Source organism: Boleophthalmus pectinirostris, unplaced genomic scaffold (genome assembly GCF_026225935.1).
Source record: "Boleophthalmus pectinirostris isolate CB_2022bp ecotype Guang Dong unplaced genomic scaffold, ASM2622593v1 HiC_scaffold_17, whole genome shotgun sequence".
Classification (NCBI taxonomy): domain Eukaryota; kingdom Metazoa; phylum Chordata; class Actinopteri; order Gobiiformes; family Gobiidae; genus Boleophthalmus; species Boleophthalmus pectinirostris.
The window spans coordinates 17506059-17525548 of NW_026571115.1; the positions used below are offsets into that span (position 1 = coordinate 17506059).

General features: G+C 36.4%; 1 protein-coding gene across 1 annotated transcript in view; it reads left to right on the forward strand.

Annotated features, from left to right (window-relative positions):
• LOC110167986 (potassium channel subfamily T member 2) overlaps nucleotides 1–19490 on the forward strand; it is a 74303-nt gene that overhangs the window by 35659 nt on the left and 19154 nt on the right. Inside the window, 5 exon segments of the mRNA XM_055152854.1 lie at nucleotides 107–287; nucleotides 6459–6623; nucleotides 10631–10767; nucleotides 11180–11243; nucleotides 13687–13795. Of these exon segments, the coding sequence (XP_055008829.1) occupies nucleotides 107–287; nucleotides 6459–6623; nucleotides 10631–10767; nucleotides 11180–11243; nucleotides 13687–13795 (656 nt within the window).

The window sequence follows — 19490 nt, forward strand, 5'->3', positions numbered from 1 at the left end:
TTACATTGTGTAGCCATGGACACCTGCATGCTACAACACACACAGCCTCTCCATTTGTCAAGCCCTCTTCACTGAACAGCCCTTTCTCTTCTGTTTTATTTTCCAGTATTTGTGGAATCCAACACCTGGAGCGAGCGGGGAACAACTTGACGCTGTTCGACTCTTTGTACTTCTGTGTGGTCACGTTTTCCACGGTGGGCTTCGGAGACGTCACGCCCCAGATCTGGCCCTCACAGCTCCTGGTCGTCATCATGATCTTTGTGGCGCTCATTGTTCTGCCTATCCAAGTGAGACCCCAAACGAGAGGGTGAAGTGATGTAGTCACTGTTATACCAGAGCCATTTACAGTATGTCATTACAGTTTCATTTGAGAAAGGCTAATATGAAATACAATATGACGGTTTATATGCATAGTGTATTAAATCGGAAAAAATATGAATGATTAAATATGTCTTAAAGGGACAGTTTGTAATTTTGGACATAGGGCCTCATTTCCTAGTGAGCCAGAGTGTTGGAGACTTGTGGAGACACTTTCTAAAAAATATTCCATCCAGTCCAGTCAATGGGCATAGTTGACCTGCCACTAAAAACAGACTTACCCACTCCACAAAGCACCTGAAGCAAAATAATAATAATGCTAAACTGTCGATGTGAATGTCTGTGTCGATAGCATAATTGTAGAAGTAAAAGCAACCTTGCATTTGAAGGATTTATGTCTAATCAGCAGCAGCGAGTTGTACTTCCTGACAAAAAGCTTGGCAGTGGCGGACTGATATATGAGAATATAGTCCCTCAATATGCGACTATTCATGCGATGCAAGGTTAGTTTTATTTCAAACATTATTCTATCAACACAGACATTTACATCGATAGTCTGGTGTAATAATAGATATGCCTCGAGTGTTTTTTGGAGTGGGTAAGACTGTTTTTAGGGGCAGGCTAACTATGGCCATTGACATGCACTAGCCTAGCACCAGCGACCTCTGAAAATACAAGGACTGGATGGAATATTTTAAAAAGTGTCTCCACACATCTCCAACACTCTGGCTAACTAGGAAATGAGGTCCTATGTCCAAAATTCCGAACTGTCCCTTTAACTGTTTGCTTTTACATGTGTGGATATAGTGATAAATTCAAATATATTGTAGTAATAGTATTAGGATTGCAGTATTAGTGCAATACTACATCAATATGCATATTGCCAAGAAGTCAGTCAGGGATACTGCCCTATCAATATTTTCAGTGTGGCCCTAGTTGTCAAAATAATAGTTGTGGCCGATATTGAAATAATAACTTAAGCAGTGGTTGTATGTGTCTGATTGTAGCTTGCAAGATCTGAAATCTGAATTCAAATTGGCTAACATTGTAGATGTTTTGCTATCCTGACCTACTTTTCCCCATGTCAATCAACAGAGTCTTTCTATTATTTCACATTAAGAGTGTCAAGTAAAGTCAAAGTTAATGTGGTAAAAACACGTGAAATGCTTCTAAACAAGCTAACAAATTATTGCGATCACCAGTTACTTCTGTTTTTGCCACGAGCGTATACAACTGTCAATTCTAAATGTGACTGAATGAGCCTATAAAATATTCTAAACTGCCTATCTCAAATGTAACTTCTCTATTCAAATCAAATCTCCCTGTTTTTCCCTGTTTGCGTTTTAAGATTTACAGCACCACTTTCCTCTGACTCCTTCCTTTTGTCGCTCAAGTCCCCAGATCTCTCCTCTGTCATCTTCTCTCACAGATGCGCTGTCTATTGGGAGCTAACAAAAGGACATAGTCACGTGTTATTTGTTCAGGGATGCTGCTTGATAAATGCACAGCAACAGTTGTTTGTCATACTTGCTTGTGTGCGTCTTGCAAACGATCTGACAAAACAAGAGGTATTGTGGGGTTATTCTGCACCTGTTTTCTCAGAATAGGCTCAAAAATAATTGCTTTTGACTCTGTGTTGGTGCAAATTGTGTGTGACGACAATTCACGTCTCTGTTGGCTATTTTAAAATGGTGTCGCCATCGCCAGTCCCTCAGTTAAAGTAGGAGTACATCCCACACGTGCTAAACTGGCCGTTGACTTGTTCTCACATTTTCTTTAGATATAAGCAAGTGTTAGCAAATAGTGAAGAAAGTGGAATATTATACAAAGGTGCAAGAGAAGTTTCACTTTTTAAGACCTTTTGATCACACCTCATTTATTTATGGAATTTTGTTATTTATTTGATTGTTTTTGTTATGAAAATGTTTATAATAATGGCTCACCTGTAGGACATAAACAAAAATGTCTGCAAGTTGCCCATTGTTGCTTTTTGTCTTTCCTATAATACTAATTAGCATTTATCTAAGGCACCAAAAAGGCTGGACTAGAATTCAATTCATTTCAATTGGAAAACTCATGACTATTCAGTCTAATGCTTTCAAGCCTCAGTGTTGACATTAACCCTCCTTACTTCAGCCCAAACAATCATTATGGCCTTGGGGCGAGCCTTACCCACCATCTTGGCTCCATTGTATTTGTAGATGTTATTTGTCCTCTGCATTTGACCCATTCTTGAACCAGTGCTCCTGCCAACCTCTCAATAGCAGTGGGCGATAGTAGTGCAATAGTAGTGCAGAACCAGGAGGCTCATCTACAAAACAGGATCCTATCAAGAATGTGGGGTTTATGCTGCATTCATGTGTCCTCGGGAACTCTGGACTCCAAGATGAGATGGTTTCAACTTATTTTCATTCATGTGCTTTTATTTTTATGATAGAGTCTCATGATACTGGGCAGCAGCTTACAAAGTCTGTAAATGTATTGTATTATAAGTTTTAGTTGAAGAGCTCAAATGTGTATGATAAATTAAGAAATCAGATGATTTTCATTCATCTCCACCAGAGCAGGTGCCAGAGATGGAAGTCATGCAGATGGTTTTGGCACCAAGTTCCTGGTTTGTTTTTCCCGACTTGTGTGAGCATTCATGCGCATTCTCCAAATTGGAAAAAAACATTTTTCTGAGTTCATAAGTACTGCATGAATGCCACATTAGAGCCATGAAATTACAGCACTGTTACTTTAGCAATTAATAATTCAAATCAAAATAATATATCTTATGAATGATGATAATTACTCAGGATTGCTGTGGTGTGACAGGCACACATTTCCATCAATCTGCTTCTGTGGAGTGAATAAATAATGTTTGAAGCACTTTTCATTATTGTAGCATCTTTATAGAACAATATCTTTGTAATCTTTGTATAGTTGGTATAGACTTGCCAGGGCACTCACTCTCAGCCTCTGTACCATCTCTGATCCATAAATACCCCTTGACATTTTGAAACCCCCCCCCCCATGTGTGTGGTCGTTCATCTGCTCGACTCAGTCCTGCTCTGACCGTTCACCGCGGAGACACAGACCATATCAGGATTCAGCTTTTATCTCTTCTCTTATCATTTCAACACTTGTCTCCCTCATTCAATTCAAAATAAGCCAAGCACAATTTCTATAACCACAAATATAAGCATCACATGTCAACCATATCTACTATTGGCAAAAACAAAACAAAAAACAGTAGGAATTGTTTTGGCTGGGTTGTTCCGTATTGTAAACCACTATCAATGTAATCGTAGCAACTGTACTGGAGATAAAGAGCTTCATTATAGCTGGCAAAGAGTTCAAGGAACAATGAAGACGTGCTCTAGTCGAGCAGAATCATAAATAGAATTGAATAAAAATAGTCTGAATAATTATTATGTTACGCAACAATAACATTATTAACTCATAAGCTCATAAAACACAAGCCATTTCAACTTAGCTTTACCTTGCTGTAATGAAGAAAAATAATGTGGTTACCTCCTCAAAAACATATCTAGGGTTGTGTTTTGTTTTGTTTTTCCACACATATTTGAGTAACCCTTTATTATTAGTCTGTCTACCTTTTACTTTTTGTTCAGTAGCTTTTGGCAATTTCAGGGCTGAAATGATCCAAATGATTCTATTGAAGGTGTATGGAGATTAAAACACAGTGAAGCACTTCCTGTATTACCACATGACATCACAAGGTGTAACACAGTGTTTTCCATTTGAGAGAAGAACTCAGCCTAAATATGCAGGGTTTGTGTGTTAAATATGGCAGAATGAAACAAAACACAATTCCAGGTATGTGTCTGATGAAGAAACAACATTATAACATAGATTAAAAAATAACCTAATATGGGCCTTTAATTACCCTATAATGCATGCTTATCACTAATCTTCTTTTTCTTGTTGAAAAAACTGCAGAACTTTCCATTTTACTGGCATTTTGTGGCTGGAGTTATAACATTTGCTCCTATCTCTGCTGTTATGTGGGAAAGTAGAGATAGTTAAAAGACCAGAGCATTGTTTGAAATGGCTTACAGACAGTGAGACACAGTTACATCATCTCAGCAGGAACAGGACCAGAAAGTCAGGGTTATGGTCTTGGGACATAAACAGTAGATGCTATTCTAGACAGGGTTTGCATTTTTTCTACCTGTGTTTTGAACCAAATGATCCCAACTATCTGCACGCATTCCAAGAGCCATCCATTCAGGGATTATGCAGCATACCAAAATATACTGCTGATTTTGTAGACAGAAAAACAACTTCTGAATAAAACACTTTTTCATTTTATCATAAAAAAAGACTGAATTCCTTAAAGGTCCCATATTACGCAGAATTGACTCCTATGAGCTTTTGGTTATGTTAGAATGCTGTTATTCATCAAAAACATACCTGAAGTTGCGTTTTGTTTCATTCACACATGTTTGAGTAACCCTTTATCTGTCTACATTCCCAAAACTCAAAATGCTCTCTTCCACCTTGTGATGTCATGCAGTGTTAGTCAGCAGCTACCATTTACCTTTATTTCAGTAGACACTGGCAATTTCAGAGCTGAAATCATCCAAATTATTTTACTGAAGGTGTATGGGGATGGATTAAGAAAGCTTTCAGAAATATTTGTGTGCATAGGATAGAAATCTGTGCATATTTAGCTGTAGTTGAGCATAAAATAAATACTTGTAACCCCTCCAATGAATTCAGTCATACATAATGTACTTTCTGTATTTTATCTGTCAGAATACGAATTGAAATGTTACGACATCAAGAATTACAATCACAAAACGAAAATTACAGTTACACTTTCTTCAGTACAAATACAAGTTTTGCAACTTTACTGTCAAAATACGTCATCACTTCACAGGCATTATTTATTGAGCAGAAGTCCTGGGATCAGTTTGGTTCAGTCCTGGGATGAGTCCTGGTTTAGTCCTTGTTCAATCCGTATGCAGTGCAAAAGTCCGATATCTCCAGCTGCTCAATAAATAATGTCTGTGAATTGATGACGTATTTTTGAGAGTAAAGTCACGTTTGTGAACACATATTTGTACTGAAGAAAGTGTAATCATAAATTTTCATTTCGTGATTGGACTCATTCGAGAATTTACTAATATTTAGTTTATGCTCAACTACAACTAAGTATGCACGGATTTCCTAAATATGCAGTTTCTGAACACTTTCTTACTCCATAGTGTGGGGTTTAAAAACACAGTGGAGCACTTCCTGTATTACCACATGACATCACAAGGTGGAGCAGAGTGTTTTCTGTTTGAGAGAAGAACTCAGCCTAAATATGCAGGGATGTGATGAGGAACCATTAAAACACAGATCAGGAAATAGCCTAATATGGGCCATTTAAAACAAATCTGTGGCTATTATGTTTTTTATGACATGTGTATTGAACAAATTTGTCTCTCCAATTTGGCTCTTTAAAAATAATTTTTATCAAAACATCTCGCAGCATCACCCATTACTAGTCTTATTACTCCTGCTGCTACAATTAATTAATTAACAAATCAGCTTAATTTATTTTTCTTTTTTGGGCTATTGGACTTTATTGACAGGTAATAACTTTAATAATTTTGCCTTGCATGTGCACTGCAGCTTTACCACTGAAACCACTGAACTTTTCCCTATTCAAATTATTTACAAATATAGGTCTCCATCAGTCGAAGTGTTTTCTACATCATCTTGTCAAATAAGAAAAAATTGTAATTAAAACTATAAAAAAAAAATAAAAAATACACCGAATAAAATATAATAACACAATCAAATGAGCAAAAAATGTCCCTGAAAATAACAGCTATTCTCTCATTTATTCAGATAGCACTGATTATCTGCAAATATAGGTCTCTATCGGTCAGTGGCTTTGGCAAGTGTTTTCTACATCATCTTGTTTGTTCTTGTTGTCAAGCATCTTCAAGCACCCTTGACTAAATCCGCAGCATCAGTATGGCTTTGTAATCTATCCAAAACACACTGCTAATTAAACCAAAACACCTCGCGGCACGGAGCATTGTCCCACTCTAACCTGATATTTCTCTGTGTCTCGGCCAAGTCAACTTAATCCATTTTGCCCATCTGTTGAAAGTGAGTGATGTGTCCTCTGCTCTCAGTTCGAACAGCTGGCCTTTCTGTGGATGGAGAGGCAGAAGTCTGGTGGAAACTACAGCCGCTACCGGGCCCAGACTGAGAAGCACGTGGTCTTGTGTGTGAGCTGCCTCAAAATCGACCTCCTCATGGACTTCCTCAATGAGTTTTTTGCACATCCTCGACTCCAGGTTTGTCCTCAATGTGTACAGGAGTATTTCAGATGACAACACAACACTGTATTGATCAATAATATTTAATACAGATGGGGGCAGCTAAAATGAATACTGTTAAAATGCAGGTTTCTGTTATAATATGGTGACTTCTAGGGTCTAGTCACTGATAACAATGATCAGGTTCAAGATTTGTGAATTTACCTTTTATATATTTCATGAGAAAGTACAGTGTAATCAATAGACCCTTGCCCCTCATCTTGGAGTAGGACGTCATCACAGTCTAGGATCTGAAAACTACCAATAGGTAGTTTTAATGCAAAGTGAAAAATTGGGATTATCCAAAAGTGGGAATGTGGTTTAGGCAAATGTTAACGAGATATTTGTTATTTGTCTATTTAATGATGATGATGATGATGATGATGATGATGATGATAATCCTTTATTGTCTTCCATGAGAGAAATTTTCAAAACAACATGCAAAAAGCAAAATTTTGACATTTTGTTTTTACCAAAGAAATACATTGCATAAATATTTTCAATAATTTAGAGATGAAAATAGATTATTTATATATTCCTTTCATAGGCAATGCAAGGCAAGTTTATTTGTATAGCACAATTCGTACACAAAGTAATTCAAAATGCTTTACAGAGTAAGAAATACATTAAAATCACAATAAAAACAAATCAAAACATAAATAATCAACATAAGCGATTAGATCAGATGTCATCTAATAGTTCTACTTCACTTTTTGAAGTAAAAGTATTATTTTGAAAGTATTTTAAAGCATCCATTCTACATCCAAAATAAGAATTGCTATAGAGTAATTTCAGGAATCTGTTTAAGAATAAATGCCTCATAATTTAGCCACAGATCCTTTAAATCTGATCAAGTAAAAGCAATCTGTTATTTGGGGGGATTTTAGAGAACATTTTGCATTGTTGTATTCATTTGTTATATCTATAGCAGTATTACTTCTTTCGGATAAAGAGGGACAAATGACTTATTGTATTGGTGGTGAAAATGATCTGTTCCATAGGGTGTCTATTAATCCATTGCACATAAAAAGAAAAGAAAATTTGTTTTGGCTGGCTTACTGCGTATTAAATAGGCTATCATTATAATCACAGCAACTGTTCTGGAGATAAAGTGATTCATTATAGCAGAGTAAATCCTAAATAATTGGACAAAAAATAGCCAGAATAAACATCAGTTCTTTATAGTGCACAAGAATAAAATTAGATCTATTGAGTCTTAATTACTTACTTACTTGTCTTCAGCAAAGAATCAGCCAAACATGGAAAGCTCAGACTTCATTAGAGAGCTTCTTATTATTAAAGTTATTAAAGTGCACAAAAATGATGAACAAATACAAAGTTATTTTATTTAAAGGGTGACACTGTGTTCTGATCTATGTAATAATGTTAGTCCCTCTTCAGAAACATATATACCTGGAGTTGTATTTTGTTTCATTCACACATGTTTAACACATAAATCCTGCATATTTAGGCTCTATCTTCTCTTAAACGGAAAAGACTTAACCTTGTGATGTCATCAAGTGGTAATACAGGAAGTGCTCCTCTGGGCTTTTAAACTTCATACACCTTCAGTAGAATCATTTGGATAATTTCAGCCTTGAACTGAAGGTAAAAGGAGCTGTTAACTTGAAAACTGCCACTACATATTACAAAAGCAGAGCATTTTGAGCTTTAAAGATGTAGATAGACTAATAATAAAGTTTTACTCAAAAATGTGTCAATGAAACACAACTCTGGGTATGTTTTTGAGGACAGAGCAACAATATAACATGGCTTAAAGCTCACAAGAGTAAATTTTGTGTAATATAGGACCTTATATTACACAAAATGGCTTAGTACTGCATGCTGGATGGATGAGAATGAATCACAAATGAAACTAAATCACTATTTGGCTTGTTGCACACCACACGGCACAAGCTGCAATTATAGGCAATACTAATATTTTAATGGGAAAAAGCAAAACTCGTCGATGTAATCACTGATTCGTCCATGAGTGATTCATGGTAAACATCTAGAATTGTCAGCATGTTGGCTATTATTTGGAAGCCATTCAACAACAGACCTCTACAAAAAAGAGTAACTGAAATGTATAGGATTTTGCTGTTCATATTTCAGTCTCATATGTAAATTACCTTGAATTTTAAATAACAAAGAAATATTAAACAATCTCACAGCCCTATTGTTTGCTCACTCTCCCATACTTCGGTATCTCCCAGTAAATGACACAAGAGACTGAAATGTCCTGATTGGGTTTGCAGTGTTAAAATGGGGTTGGAGCTAATCCAGCACAAAACCTTAATCACACTGCTGTTGTATTTGGAGCAGATGCGTGCGTTTGCGCTCCGGGGGTCTGCCCGTGTGTGCAAATAAATGTGTAATATTGTTCCAGCATTAGGTTAGGCCAGATCGTTGCATAATATGATGTGAACCCCATTTCCACAACAGTCAGAATAAATGGTTGTTTTGCTTGCTTAGAGGCTCTCCAAACACAATATTTTTCACACTTGGTCTTGTCACTTTTATTCAAGTTGAAAACCACTACAAAAAATTGGCACTGCAAAGAGCCAAAAGTGGAGGCAGCACACAAATCTATGAGGAAAAGAAAATACTATGCAACAAAATTGGTACTTAAGTATCTGTGTTAATTGGTGCTTTTTAACTAACTGAATTACAACAAAATTAGAATACTACTTCTTGACTTATGCAGATATGGAGTTTTATTTTAATTTACTTTCCCCTATGTACAGAAATCTACTCACAGATTCAAATCCCAATATTGGCACCAATGCCTCCAGAAATCACTGAAAAATATATTTAGGAAAACGTTCTTATAGAGAACATTAATTTATTTCAATGTCAAAAAGCTTTGTCCCCCCTATAATATAACACTGCCTCACTGGTTTCTAATAGGGATGGAAAATATATCAGTTTCAATATTGATATTATTGGTGATATTGATCCAGTATTGAAAATGTAATCAATATGTGGCACCAATATTTTATTATAGCTGCCCATATAGTTTACAAAATCATGCAGTAAATTGTTCTTTTTAACTTCATATAAATATTAAGTTAAAGGTCCTATATTACATATAATTGACTCTTGTGACCTGTTAAGACAATGTTGTAACATCCAAAACATACTTGGCGTTGTATTTTGGTTCATTTACTCATGTCTGAGTAATCCTGTATTAGTCTGTCTACATCTCCAAAGCTCAAAATACTCAACAACGTTTCACCTTTAGTTCAGTAAAGATTGGCAATTCCAGGGCTGAAATTATCCAAATGATTCTAGTGAAGGTGTATGGAGTTTATAAACACAGTGGAGCACTTCCAGTATTACCATGTGGCGTCATGTTTGAGAGAAGAATGGATCCTAAATAAGCAATGTTTGTGTGTTATACGTGTGTGAATGAAATGAAACACAACTCCATATTAGTGATCAGGAAACAACATAGATCAGAAAATAGAGTAATGTTTTTTTTTTTTGTTGTTTGTTTGTTTTTTTTATTTATTCAATATTTTACCAAGTAACTCAATTGAGAACGCCTTCTCTACAGATCTACAGACACACAGACACACTCACACATCAACCATAACATGAAACAGTGAATAGAGACATAAAACAGTGAAACAATTGCAGATTAAAGATATAAAAGTGTTAAAAACATGTGCAATTATCCTGTAAAATACTCTGGATGGAGTTTTTAAAAGTCGACAGTGGTAAAAATGAACTAAGTTTTTAAATCTGTTGGTGGTTCCAGTCACTTGCTGCAGAGAACTGAAATGAGGAGATTCAAACTTTATTTAATATTTTACAAATGTGAAAAGTTAACCTAACATAATGTAAATATGCAAATGGCAATTATCAGCCACTGCAGTGAGACAAAAACTGGATATCAAATCAAAAAATAAAAAATAAATCCACAATCCGATCATGCCTAGTTTCCATAGTCAGTTCAATAATATAGTATTTTGTTCTTGTAGGATTACTATGTGGTGATCCTTTGTCCTGCTGAGATGGATGTGCAGGTTCGGAGAGTGCTTCATGTTCCTCTATGGGCCCAAAGAGTTATTTACCTTCAAGGCTCAGCTCTGAAGGACCAGGACCTCATGAGAGCAAAGTAAGCAAGCCCCCGTCTGTCCACTCTATTCTGCTGTGTGCATGCTCCCAGCCATTCACACTTAATATCTAGTGCACCTCCAAGGCTTTCTGTAACATCTGTAATTACATATTGCTTATTGTTTAGCCCTGGCCTCTGATAATACAGCACCTTGGGCTGTCTTTGTCGCAAGAAAAGAAAAGCCTGTTTATTTAATCTCCCTGTCTCCTCGCCTCCTACTATCTCATCCATAAATGGCGTGGGCTTGAGAGACACATTGGTTCATTTGTGCCTCTATTGTCTTGTCTTTTTTCTCCTTTGTCCTAACATTAAATAACATGACAACATTATTCGTTTTTCTCTCACTCCCCTCACTCTTTTTGGTCTTCTTCCTCCTATCCTTGCACTTGTGGACTCTTGAAAATGGCTGAAGGATGGACGATGCTGAGGCCTGCTTTATTCTCAGCAATCGCTTCGAAGTGGATCGCATCGCTGCTGTATGTTCTTCACTAATTTTTCTCATTTTTACTACTAACTACTAACAGCTAATTTCTCACAATGACATTTCTGCTTGCTAATAATGAAAACATTTTGCTATTTTACAAACTGGTGTTGTCAAGTACATTTTGTTGCGGTATACCTCACAGGAGCAATGTGTAAAAGATGGTTTCAAAAAATAATTAGCCTCATCTAATTAGTATCTTTTAGTCACGCAATTTATTTTAATTGGACAGAAATATCAACTAGCAAATGCTATGATTCAATAAACACAAATATGTAGATGCATTTACTTTAGTTAGGGCTGGTTCAGAGGTGGTTAGAATAAGGAGAGCATTTAAAGCGCACAATGAACTTTTCCGATGTGATCTACCACCTGCTTGTCTCCATGGGGGTGTTATAGCTTTCCCTGGATTGATCAACAGTATGGCATTAAACTCATCTATCTCCATGGAGACAAGCAAGTTGCACCACCATGCTAAATTACCTGTAAGATCAGTGGATAGGCAAGTGCTCTCAGTAATATGGTGTGCTTTTCAAGGTTTTTTGAAGCACTAAAAAGACTAGAACTTAAAAAAAAAGGCAAGACAGGTATGTTAAATGTAAAGAAAAGTTACATAGTCCACCTTTAAGTTTACTGTACATCTGGCTGTATGTTTAGCCCAAAACACTTGACCCTTCAAAATTTGGCAATTGATTAAGACAAGAGGTAGAAACTAGGTCATAAAAATATCTTTTAAATCTCAGTATAGATGCTCTTAGAGGGTTAGGTTAAAATCTAAGAAGAATGTGGCCCTTACTTAATCATTTAAAAATGGACAAGATACAAACCTGAGGCACACTGATGATTATATTAAAAGTCCTTTATTACATAAGGCAGGACGCCAACGCGCTTCGACCAGCTGGCTTGTCCTCCTTGGGGCATGAGAATAAAACAGGGCACACAGGTGTCCCTAAATACAAGAAATCATGCGACTAGCCACATGGAACACAGGAAAAAGAGAAGGTGAGCCAATAGATGTCACACCAAAACACCCAAGGAATGTACATGCACTAGGCAGACCCACAGAAAAGCAACAGGTGTGTCCATCACATATGCACACATTTTTAAATATCCATTACAATTTACCTGGAGGATATGACATTATTTAAAGAAATCTAGAATAGTCCAAATCCTCATTCATTCATTTCTTGTACGTATATAAGGACACCTGTGTGCCCGGTTTTATTCTTATGACCTGACAAAGACCAGCCAACTGGTCCAACATGTTGGTTTAAACATTTCTCCAAAATTCGTCCCATCTTGAATAACCTCTCGTAATAGGCATGTCCCACTTTCCCATTCATTCACTTCGAGGAACCGCACAAATACAAATTGTCAATGTACTGTAATAGTAGCAAGCTGCACCTCTGTTTGGAGGAGCACAGCCCGGGTTGTACTTCTGTAGAAATTGCTGAGAGTATTGTTCAATTGTATGAACTGTCTGCAGCTAAAGCAGTTTATTAGACTTCAGGCCTTATCCAGGGTTTACTGCTGTATGCTTGTTGCACCTATTTTCTCTTTCTTTATCACTCTCTCTCTCTAGCTCTCTCTCCTCTCTTACTCTCCCCATTTTCAGTGTGTTTCATTTTTCATCTCTGCTTCCTCATGCGTTCTCTTTCTGTATCCCTCCTTCACTCTCTGTCTTGTCCATCTCTCTCTTCATCATTTGTCCTCTCTTTCTCTACCTCCCTCTCTTGCTCTCTTAATCTCCCCCATTTTCACAGTTTTCCTTTTCAGTTCCAATTCCCCTTTCTGTTCTCCTTTTTCCCACTTGTGCTCTCCATATTTTTTTTTGTTTTCTTTTTACCTCTCTCTCCCTCTCTATCTTTTTCTTTCCCTCTTACTCTTCTCATTTTTATTATTTCATTTTCACAGCCACTTGCTCTTTCTTTCTCTCTGCCTTTCTCTTTACTTCCATTTTTACCTTCTTCACCTATTGATACTTTGGAGCTCGTGTTACCAGCATTCCCCAGGGGTGTGATGTTAATTTAAGCACTACTCTGTCTGAAGCTTTGTTACTCAAGTTAGAATTTAATTTTTGCACTGTCTGGCCATAAAAGAACTGATTAGATGATTTGATTTGTGCAAGTCCCCTTAAGATATCATTACAGTCACAAGCTAGCATTATCCAACATTTTTTCAGTTAGTCCCTCAAGTTTTTATTGAAAATCTAACACCTAAACAGGCCCATGAATGCTCGTGTTGATCACAGGCTCTTGAAAATGTTTGTGCTTTTGTATCTTATTTATTTATTTATTTTTGTGAATTTTAGACTATTTTAAAACTTTTTTGACTGTGTTTACAAATGTGTGCATTGTGTCACCATGGTAACATATAGACCCCTCCCTCCAGTGTGATGTCTCTGTGAAGTATGAATACTTGTCTTCTTGTTGCTGCAGGATCACCAGACTATCCTGCGGGCCTGGGCGGTGAAGGACTTCGCTCCAAACTGCCCCCTGTATGTGCAGATCCTCAAACCGGAGAACAAGTTCCACGTCAAGTTTGCAGGTGGGCCGCTGCGGTGAGCGAGACAGAGACAGGAGCACTAAAGATGATTATCTGTGTTCACACGGCAGGGGCGTCACAGTGGGACTGCGCATAATGGCCTGACCATCAAATTGTTTACTTAGAAGTGCTGTATCTGATTTTTATTGTCTTAAAGCAGACCTATTATGCAAAATCAACTTTTCAGAGTTTTTAATGTTGCAGTCGTTTCCCCTTCTCATTTACTCGCTCGAAGTTATATATGGAATAATTCATGCATGACTGAGTCTATACTTTGTTTTCCAATTTAATTTTCTTAGTTTGTGATAGATGTAAGATTCAGCAGTGTCACATAGTCATTTTGGTACAAGACCAAAAAAAAATCTGCTGCTACTCGCTGATATGATCTGCAGCTGTCCTTGGAATTACTGACTCTCTGTGAGTTTTTAACATCAGCGGACTTGTTCTTTTTATTAAGTGATTTTAGATGAATATTGCGATTTAAAATGTGCAAATTATGATCCACGGGTGTTGCAGATTATAATTATGTAGCACTTACCTTATGTATTCAGAGCATCCTAATTATTTATCATGATGGTTTATGAGCACTTTTCACTTTTCCATGTCATGGCAACAAACATTAGCATGCTAAGCACTTCCTGCTTCACAGAAAATAAAACACTCTACACACTATAACACTATAATTAAATGCAGACTGCAGACTCCAAGCACTAAAACTAGAAATAACATCTGATTCTGCACAGAAGTTCTACAATTTAGTTTTTTCTTTTGGTTAGGCTTTTTGTGTGGCTCTGTTTGCTTCTAGTTTTATTATTTCACTTCTGGATATTTGGAAGTTAATACTAAAATTCTGATCCAACTGAAAGAGCCAGCACTTGTATCTAGAACCAGTAGCTGCAGCTAATTTAAAGTCCCCTTCTACCCTCAACAGCAGAGGTGCTTTGTCCTTCCAGCTCTGAGGTAGTGCCCAACAGATTGGCTCAGCTTGCCTCTAAGCCTTATGAAGGATTTCTGCCTGCTCTTTCTTATTTATTTTTACACTGCTTTTGCTTTTCCTCTTAGCAGCATCAAACCAGTCAATCATCTTCAAGTATGAGAACAACTTAAGACCGCCTCAATCCAGAAAAACACATAATTTATTTTCAAAGGATGTCAATGCTGAGTCAAGCTGGAGGGACGCTTCCCAGGTGTTTCTATCTATGATTAACGTTGGACTTCACACCTTAGTGACCAAATCCTGGCTGTCTTTGATAAGTTTTCTACTGGCTCTTACCTGGCACTCACTTTTCCCCACGGCAATCCTCCAGTGTAAAGACCGAGACACAGCAGCCAGAATGAGCCCTTTTGTATTAGCCCAGGCCTGCAGCTGAAATAGATAAATTCACAGCCCTCATTTCGAGTCCTTTTCCCGAAGCATAATTACCACTCAGTGCAGGGGTGAACAGGGTTGTCTATTCACTGCGTCCAGGTTTTTCTGTGTGGGTTTCTGACACTGTCACTTGACCCTAGATTATATTTGAATGGATAGTGGATTTTTGGTTTTAATTTACTTTTGTACACTTATGGTTTGCTAAAATAGAAGGCAAAATTAAGTTGTTGAGTGTTTGTATTAGTGATTTTCAGCTAACTGATTTTAACAGCCACTTAAAATAAAATTTAGATTTTTAAAACAAATTTAGGCTAAATGGTACACACAAAGGCCCAAATAAAGGCTAAATCAATATGTGAAAATGGCATAGTTCCCTTAAAATATGGGTTTATAAATTAGGCAAGGCAAGGCAAGTTTATCTGTATAGCGCAGTTCAAACACAAAGTAATTCAAAGTGCTTTACAGAATAAGAAATACATTAAAATCACAATAAAAACTAATCAAAATATAAATAATCATCATAAAAGTAAAAGAGAGAGAGAAATAAGACTCATATTAGCAAGAATTTTGTTTCTAAAAATCTCCCAAGTTAATATTAATTATTTACAAACATTTAAAAATAGTTTATACATTTAATTCTATGAGTCTTGTAAAAGACAACTCTGCAGAAGTGACCTTATTTTATAGAAGGGACCCCATTCTAAGAGAACTATACCTGTACCAAAGTTTGAGAGACACTGATTTTGCCGGTGCTCTGTAAGAGTGACTCTGTCTGACTTGATAAAGTAATAGGACAGAGTAGTACAGTAAGTGCAGATGCCATGTTTTGACACCACTCGGAATCCACTCACTAAGTGCTAGTGTGGGAGGCATTAATGAACAGCCTAGACCAGATTTAATCTGAGCCACAGGAATAGCTTAATAACAGCTCTGCACTCATTAGAAAAGATGCGGCGTGGTGCCGGTGCTACACGCCGCTGGAAACCTCGACGTGCCCAGTCAGATATGTACGCCATGCTATCGGCTAATTATCTCCTCCATTTTTGTTTTGGGCGTTAACTGTAGCGTACCATAAAAAAAAAAAACCAAAAAAACACAAGCAATTGATTTAATTAGATTTGGCCGGTGCAGCTCAGTACAGGAAAGATGGGGGGATGCACAAATTACCACATAAACAAAAAGCAAACATTAACATCAGTTTAACAGCCTAACCTATTACCTTTAGCACTCAAGTTTTGTTGGGCCTCCATGTTACAATAGACCACAAGACAAGATCAGATAAGAAGACTTTTATCTGAATTTCACCATTGTGGGACAAATAAAGGTTCTCTTATCTTGTGGTCTAACCTTACATAACCTAGTGCTATTAACCAAGTGTGTGTTATCCAACTGACAGAATCTGAACAAAACTGTTTAGCTGTAATAAAGTTTACAGGCCAAGCTGATTGTTGTCTTTTGTCAACCGGAAGAAATAAAGTTTAGGAATCGTGGAAAACACAAACTTTGAAATACAATTTTTTCTATTGTTTTGTACTTGATAAATGGGAAAAAGGTACATATCTATTAAAACTAGCCAAAAGAAGAGCTTTTAACTGGTCCCAAAGGTTATTGTGGGTTAGATAATAATGTCAGCACAGACTTGTATTGCTCATAGTTGAATGAACACAGAAAAAACCCACAGTAAATACATCTTACTACATTTTAGGACACAATTTCTGGATCTAATCAAGTGTGATATTGGTGGTTTTTAGATTGTAGTATGTGATGATTTGGACCATTGTACTTTATCATGAAAAATCCAAAAAGCAAATTCACGAATATTGGACCTGATCATTTCTATTAGTGGTTAGACCCCACAATTCACTATATTAAAATAAAAGAATTGCATCTGCATTTTCACAATATGAATTTTAACTGTCGCCTCATCTGTATTAAATATTACTGATCTATAAAATGTTATGATTTAATCTGAAACCCAAGAATATCTGAACTATACATTGTACAAAATTTATTGGAGTAAGCATTATATTCAGCAAAGAACTAAAAAAAATATCTGTAGCTACTGCAGTTTGACATCTACATGCACAAGCTTCAGAAATAACAGTAATAGCTTTTGAATGTTTTGGGGGAAAGCAGAATGATAGAGGCCCCAAAATGGAGGGCATGTTGCAGTCTAAATAGATTCGTACCGCAGGGAGCAAAGGAAGCACATTGTGAAGGAGAGGTGTGCAGGGGACATTTTAAATTGGATATTGGATTGAAAAACAGACTGGATTCTATACTGATGAAGCATAGATTGTCTTTGCATACTGCGAAAACAGGAACAAGTGATAGGTGATCTACAGAGATAAGAATTTATATATGTTTTATCATGAGTGAGCTGATTTAGGAAGAAATAAAAGCTTTTAGCAATAAACAAAAAGTTGTTGTTACAAAAACATGAAGGAGTCTTACTGTCTTAAAACAAGACTAGTTCATTTTCAGTTTTCACAGTTTGCAGTGGTCCACTTACCTTATTATTCACAGAGATTAGTTTATAAGCACTTTTAAAACTTTCAGAGATCAGAGTGGAGTTTTCACTGTAAAAGTAACAACACCTAGCATGCACACTGTCAGACAATAAAACGATTTAAAATTAATCTTTTATCCAAATTTGTTTACCCAGTTTTTATAACCTGGTCTGGCCTTTGTTAAGTTTTAATTTAGTCAGTTTTAACTCTTAAAGTCATTCATATCCATGCATACATTTTCTTCAGAATACCTCTCATATAAACTATTACTACTGCTGGTATACTGCTAGATAAATATAGACTGTATTATTCCCTGAGGAATACTACTACTACTACTACTACTACTACTACTACTACTACTACTACTACTACTACTACTACTACTACTACTACTACTACTACTACTACTACTACTACTACTACTACTACTACTACTACTACTACTACTACTATTACTACTATTACTACTACTACTACTACTACTACTACTGCATTATGGTTATTTCCCTTAAGAAGGGAGAGGGGAAACATGTAGTCATTCATATGTGCATACTACATATGCTTTTGGTCATTTTTGTTACTTGTCATGCAGTACATCCTGATTATTGAACAACTGGGAAAAAAATGCATACATGCCCCTTTAATCAAAATTCTTAAATTAGGTTACTAATATCCCTGCATAAATTTTCTTCAGAATGCCACTGCTATTAAAGTACTGCTACTGCTAGACTTTATTAAACCCTAAGGAAATGTATTACTACTACAACTACTACCACTATTTGTTGTTTTTTTTATCTTTTTGTGTTATTTCCCTTAAGATTCATGCTTGCAAATGTAGTCTTTTTTGTCACTTGTTATGAAGCTGAAATATAATATGTAACAAATCAATTAGTCCTTCATCATGCTGTGGCTTTAGTCAACAAAGCAAATATAATATGTTTATATGTTATATTGACTTGCGAGGCCAACACTAGAGAATGACACCGTTGGGAATTGATTCTGTCTGCCACACAGATGTCCTCAAATGTAATCACTCAATTGACTTTTCCTTTTAAAGACAGGACACGTGAGCAGGTGAGGAGCAGATACACAGATAGGGTTCAAAAGCAAATACATCACAATATTACATGAGTACATTTGCAAGGCCAGTGAAAATCAGATAACCAAAATAATCAGACAACCCAATAATTAGATCTGATTATTGCTGTGTCTTTATATACACAAGAAATCTGGTCATCTAAAACACCTGATGACATATGTCACTTCATGGATTTTTGGAGTGACTTATATTTGAAGACACAGTACAGTTTTAATCTTTAGCTTTTTCTCTTGTGTGTCTCTTCCACATTAATTTTACATAATGTTCCTTGTCAGAAAGAAATCAGACTATTCAAATTACATAACTCCAGGAATCAAACAATGATTAGTTCTAAGTAAACATCAATCAATCAAGTAAACATAGCCAGTGTTCTTAATTAAAGTATCAATATTATGATTGTTTAATAATATTGCTGTAATATTAAGTCAAACTTGATTTTTACACTAAGGAAAAAATCATTAGTCAATAGCAATTGTTCTACCACAATAAAAAAAAAAAAAACTACAATAATAGCAATGGTGGCCAGACCTCCTTCAAGCCTGATCTTGTCAGATTTGGATGGGAGAGCTCTGGGAATTCCAGGTGCCACAGTGGAGCGCCAGTGGCAAAAACTGTCACTGTGTTCTTAGGGCAAGACACTTCACCCACATTGCCAAGTATGAAAGTGGTGTGTGTGTGTGTGTGTGTGTGAGTGTTGGTGGTGGTCAGAGGAGTTGATAG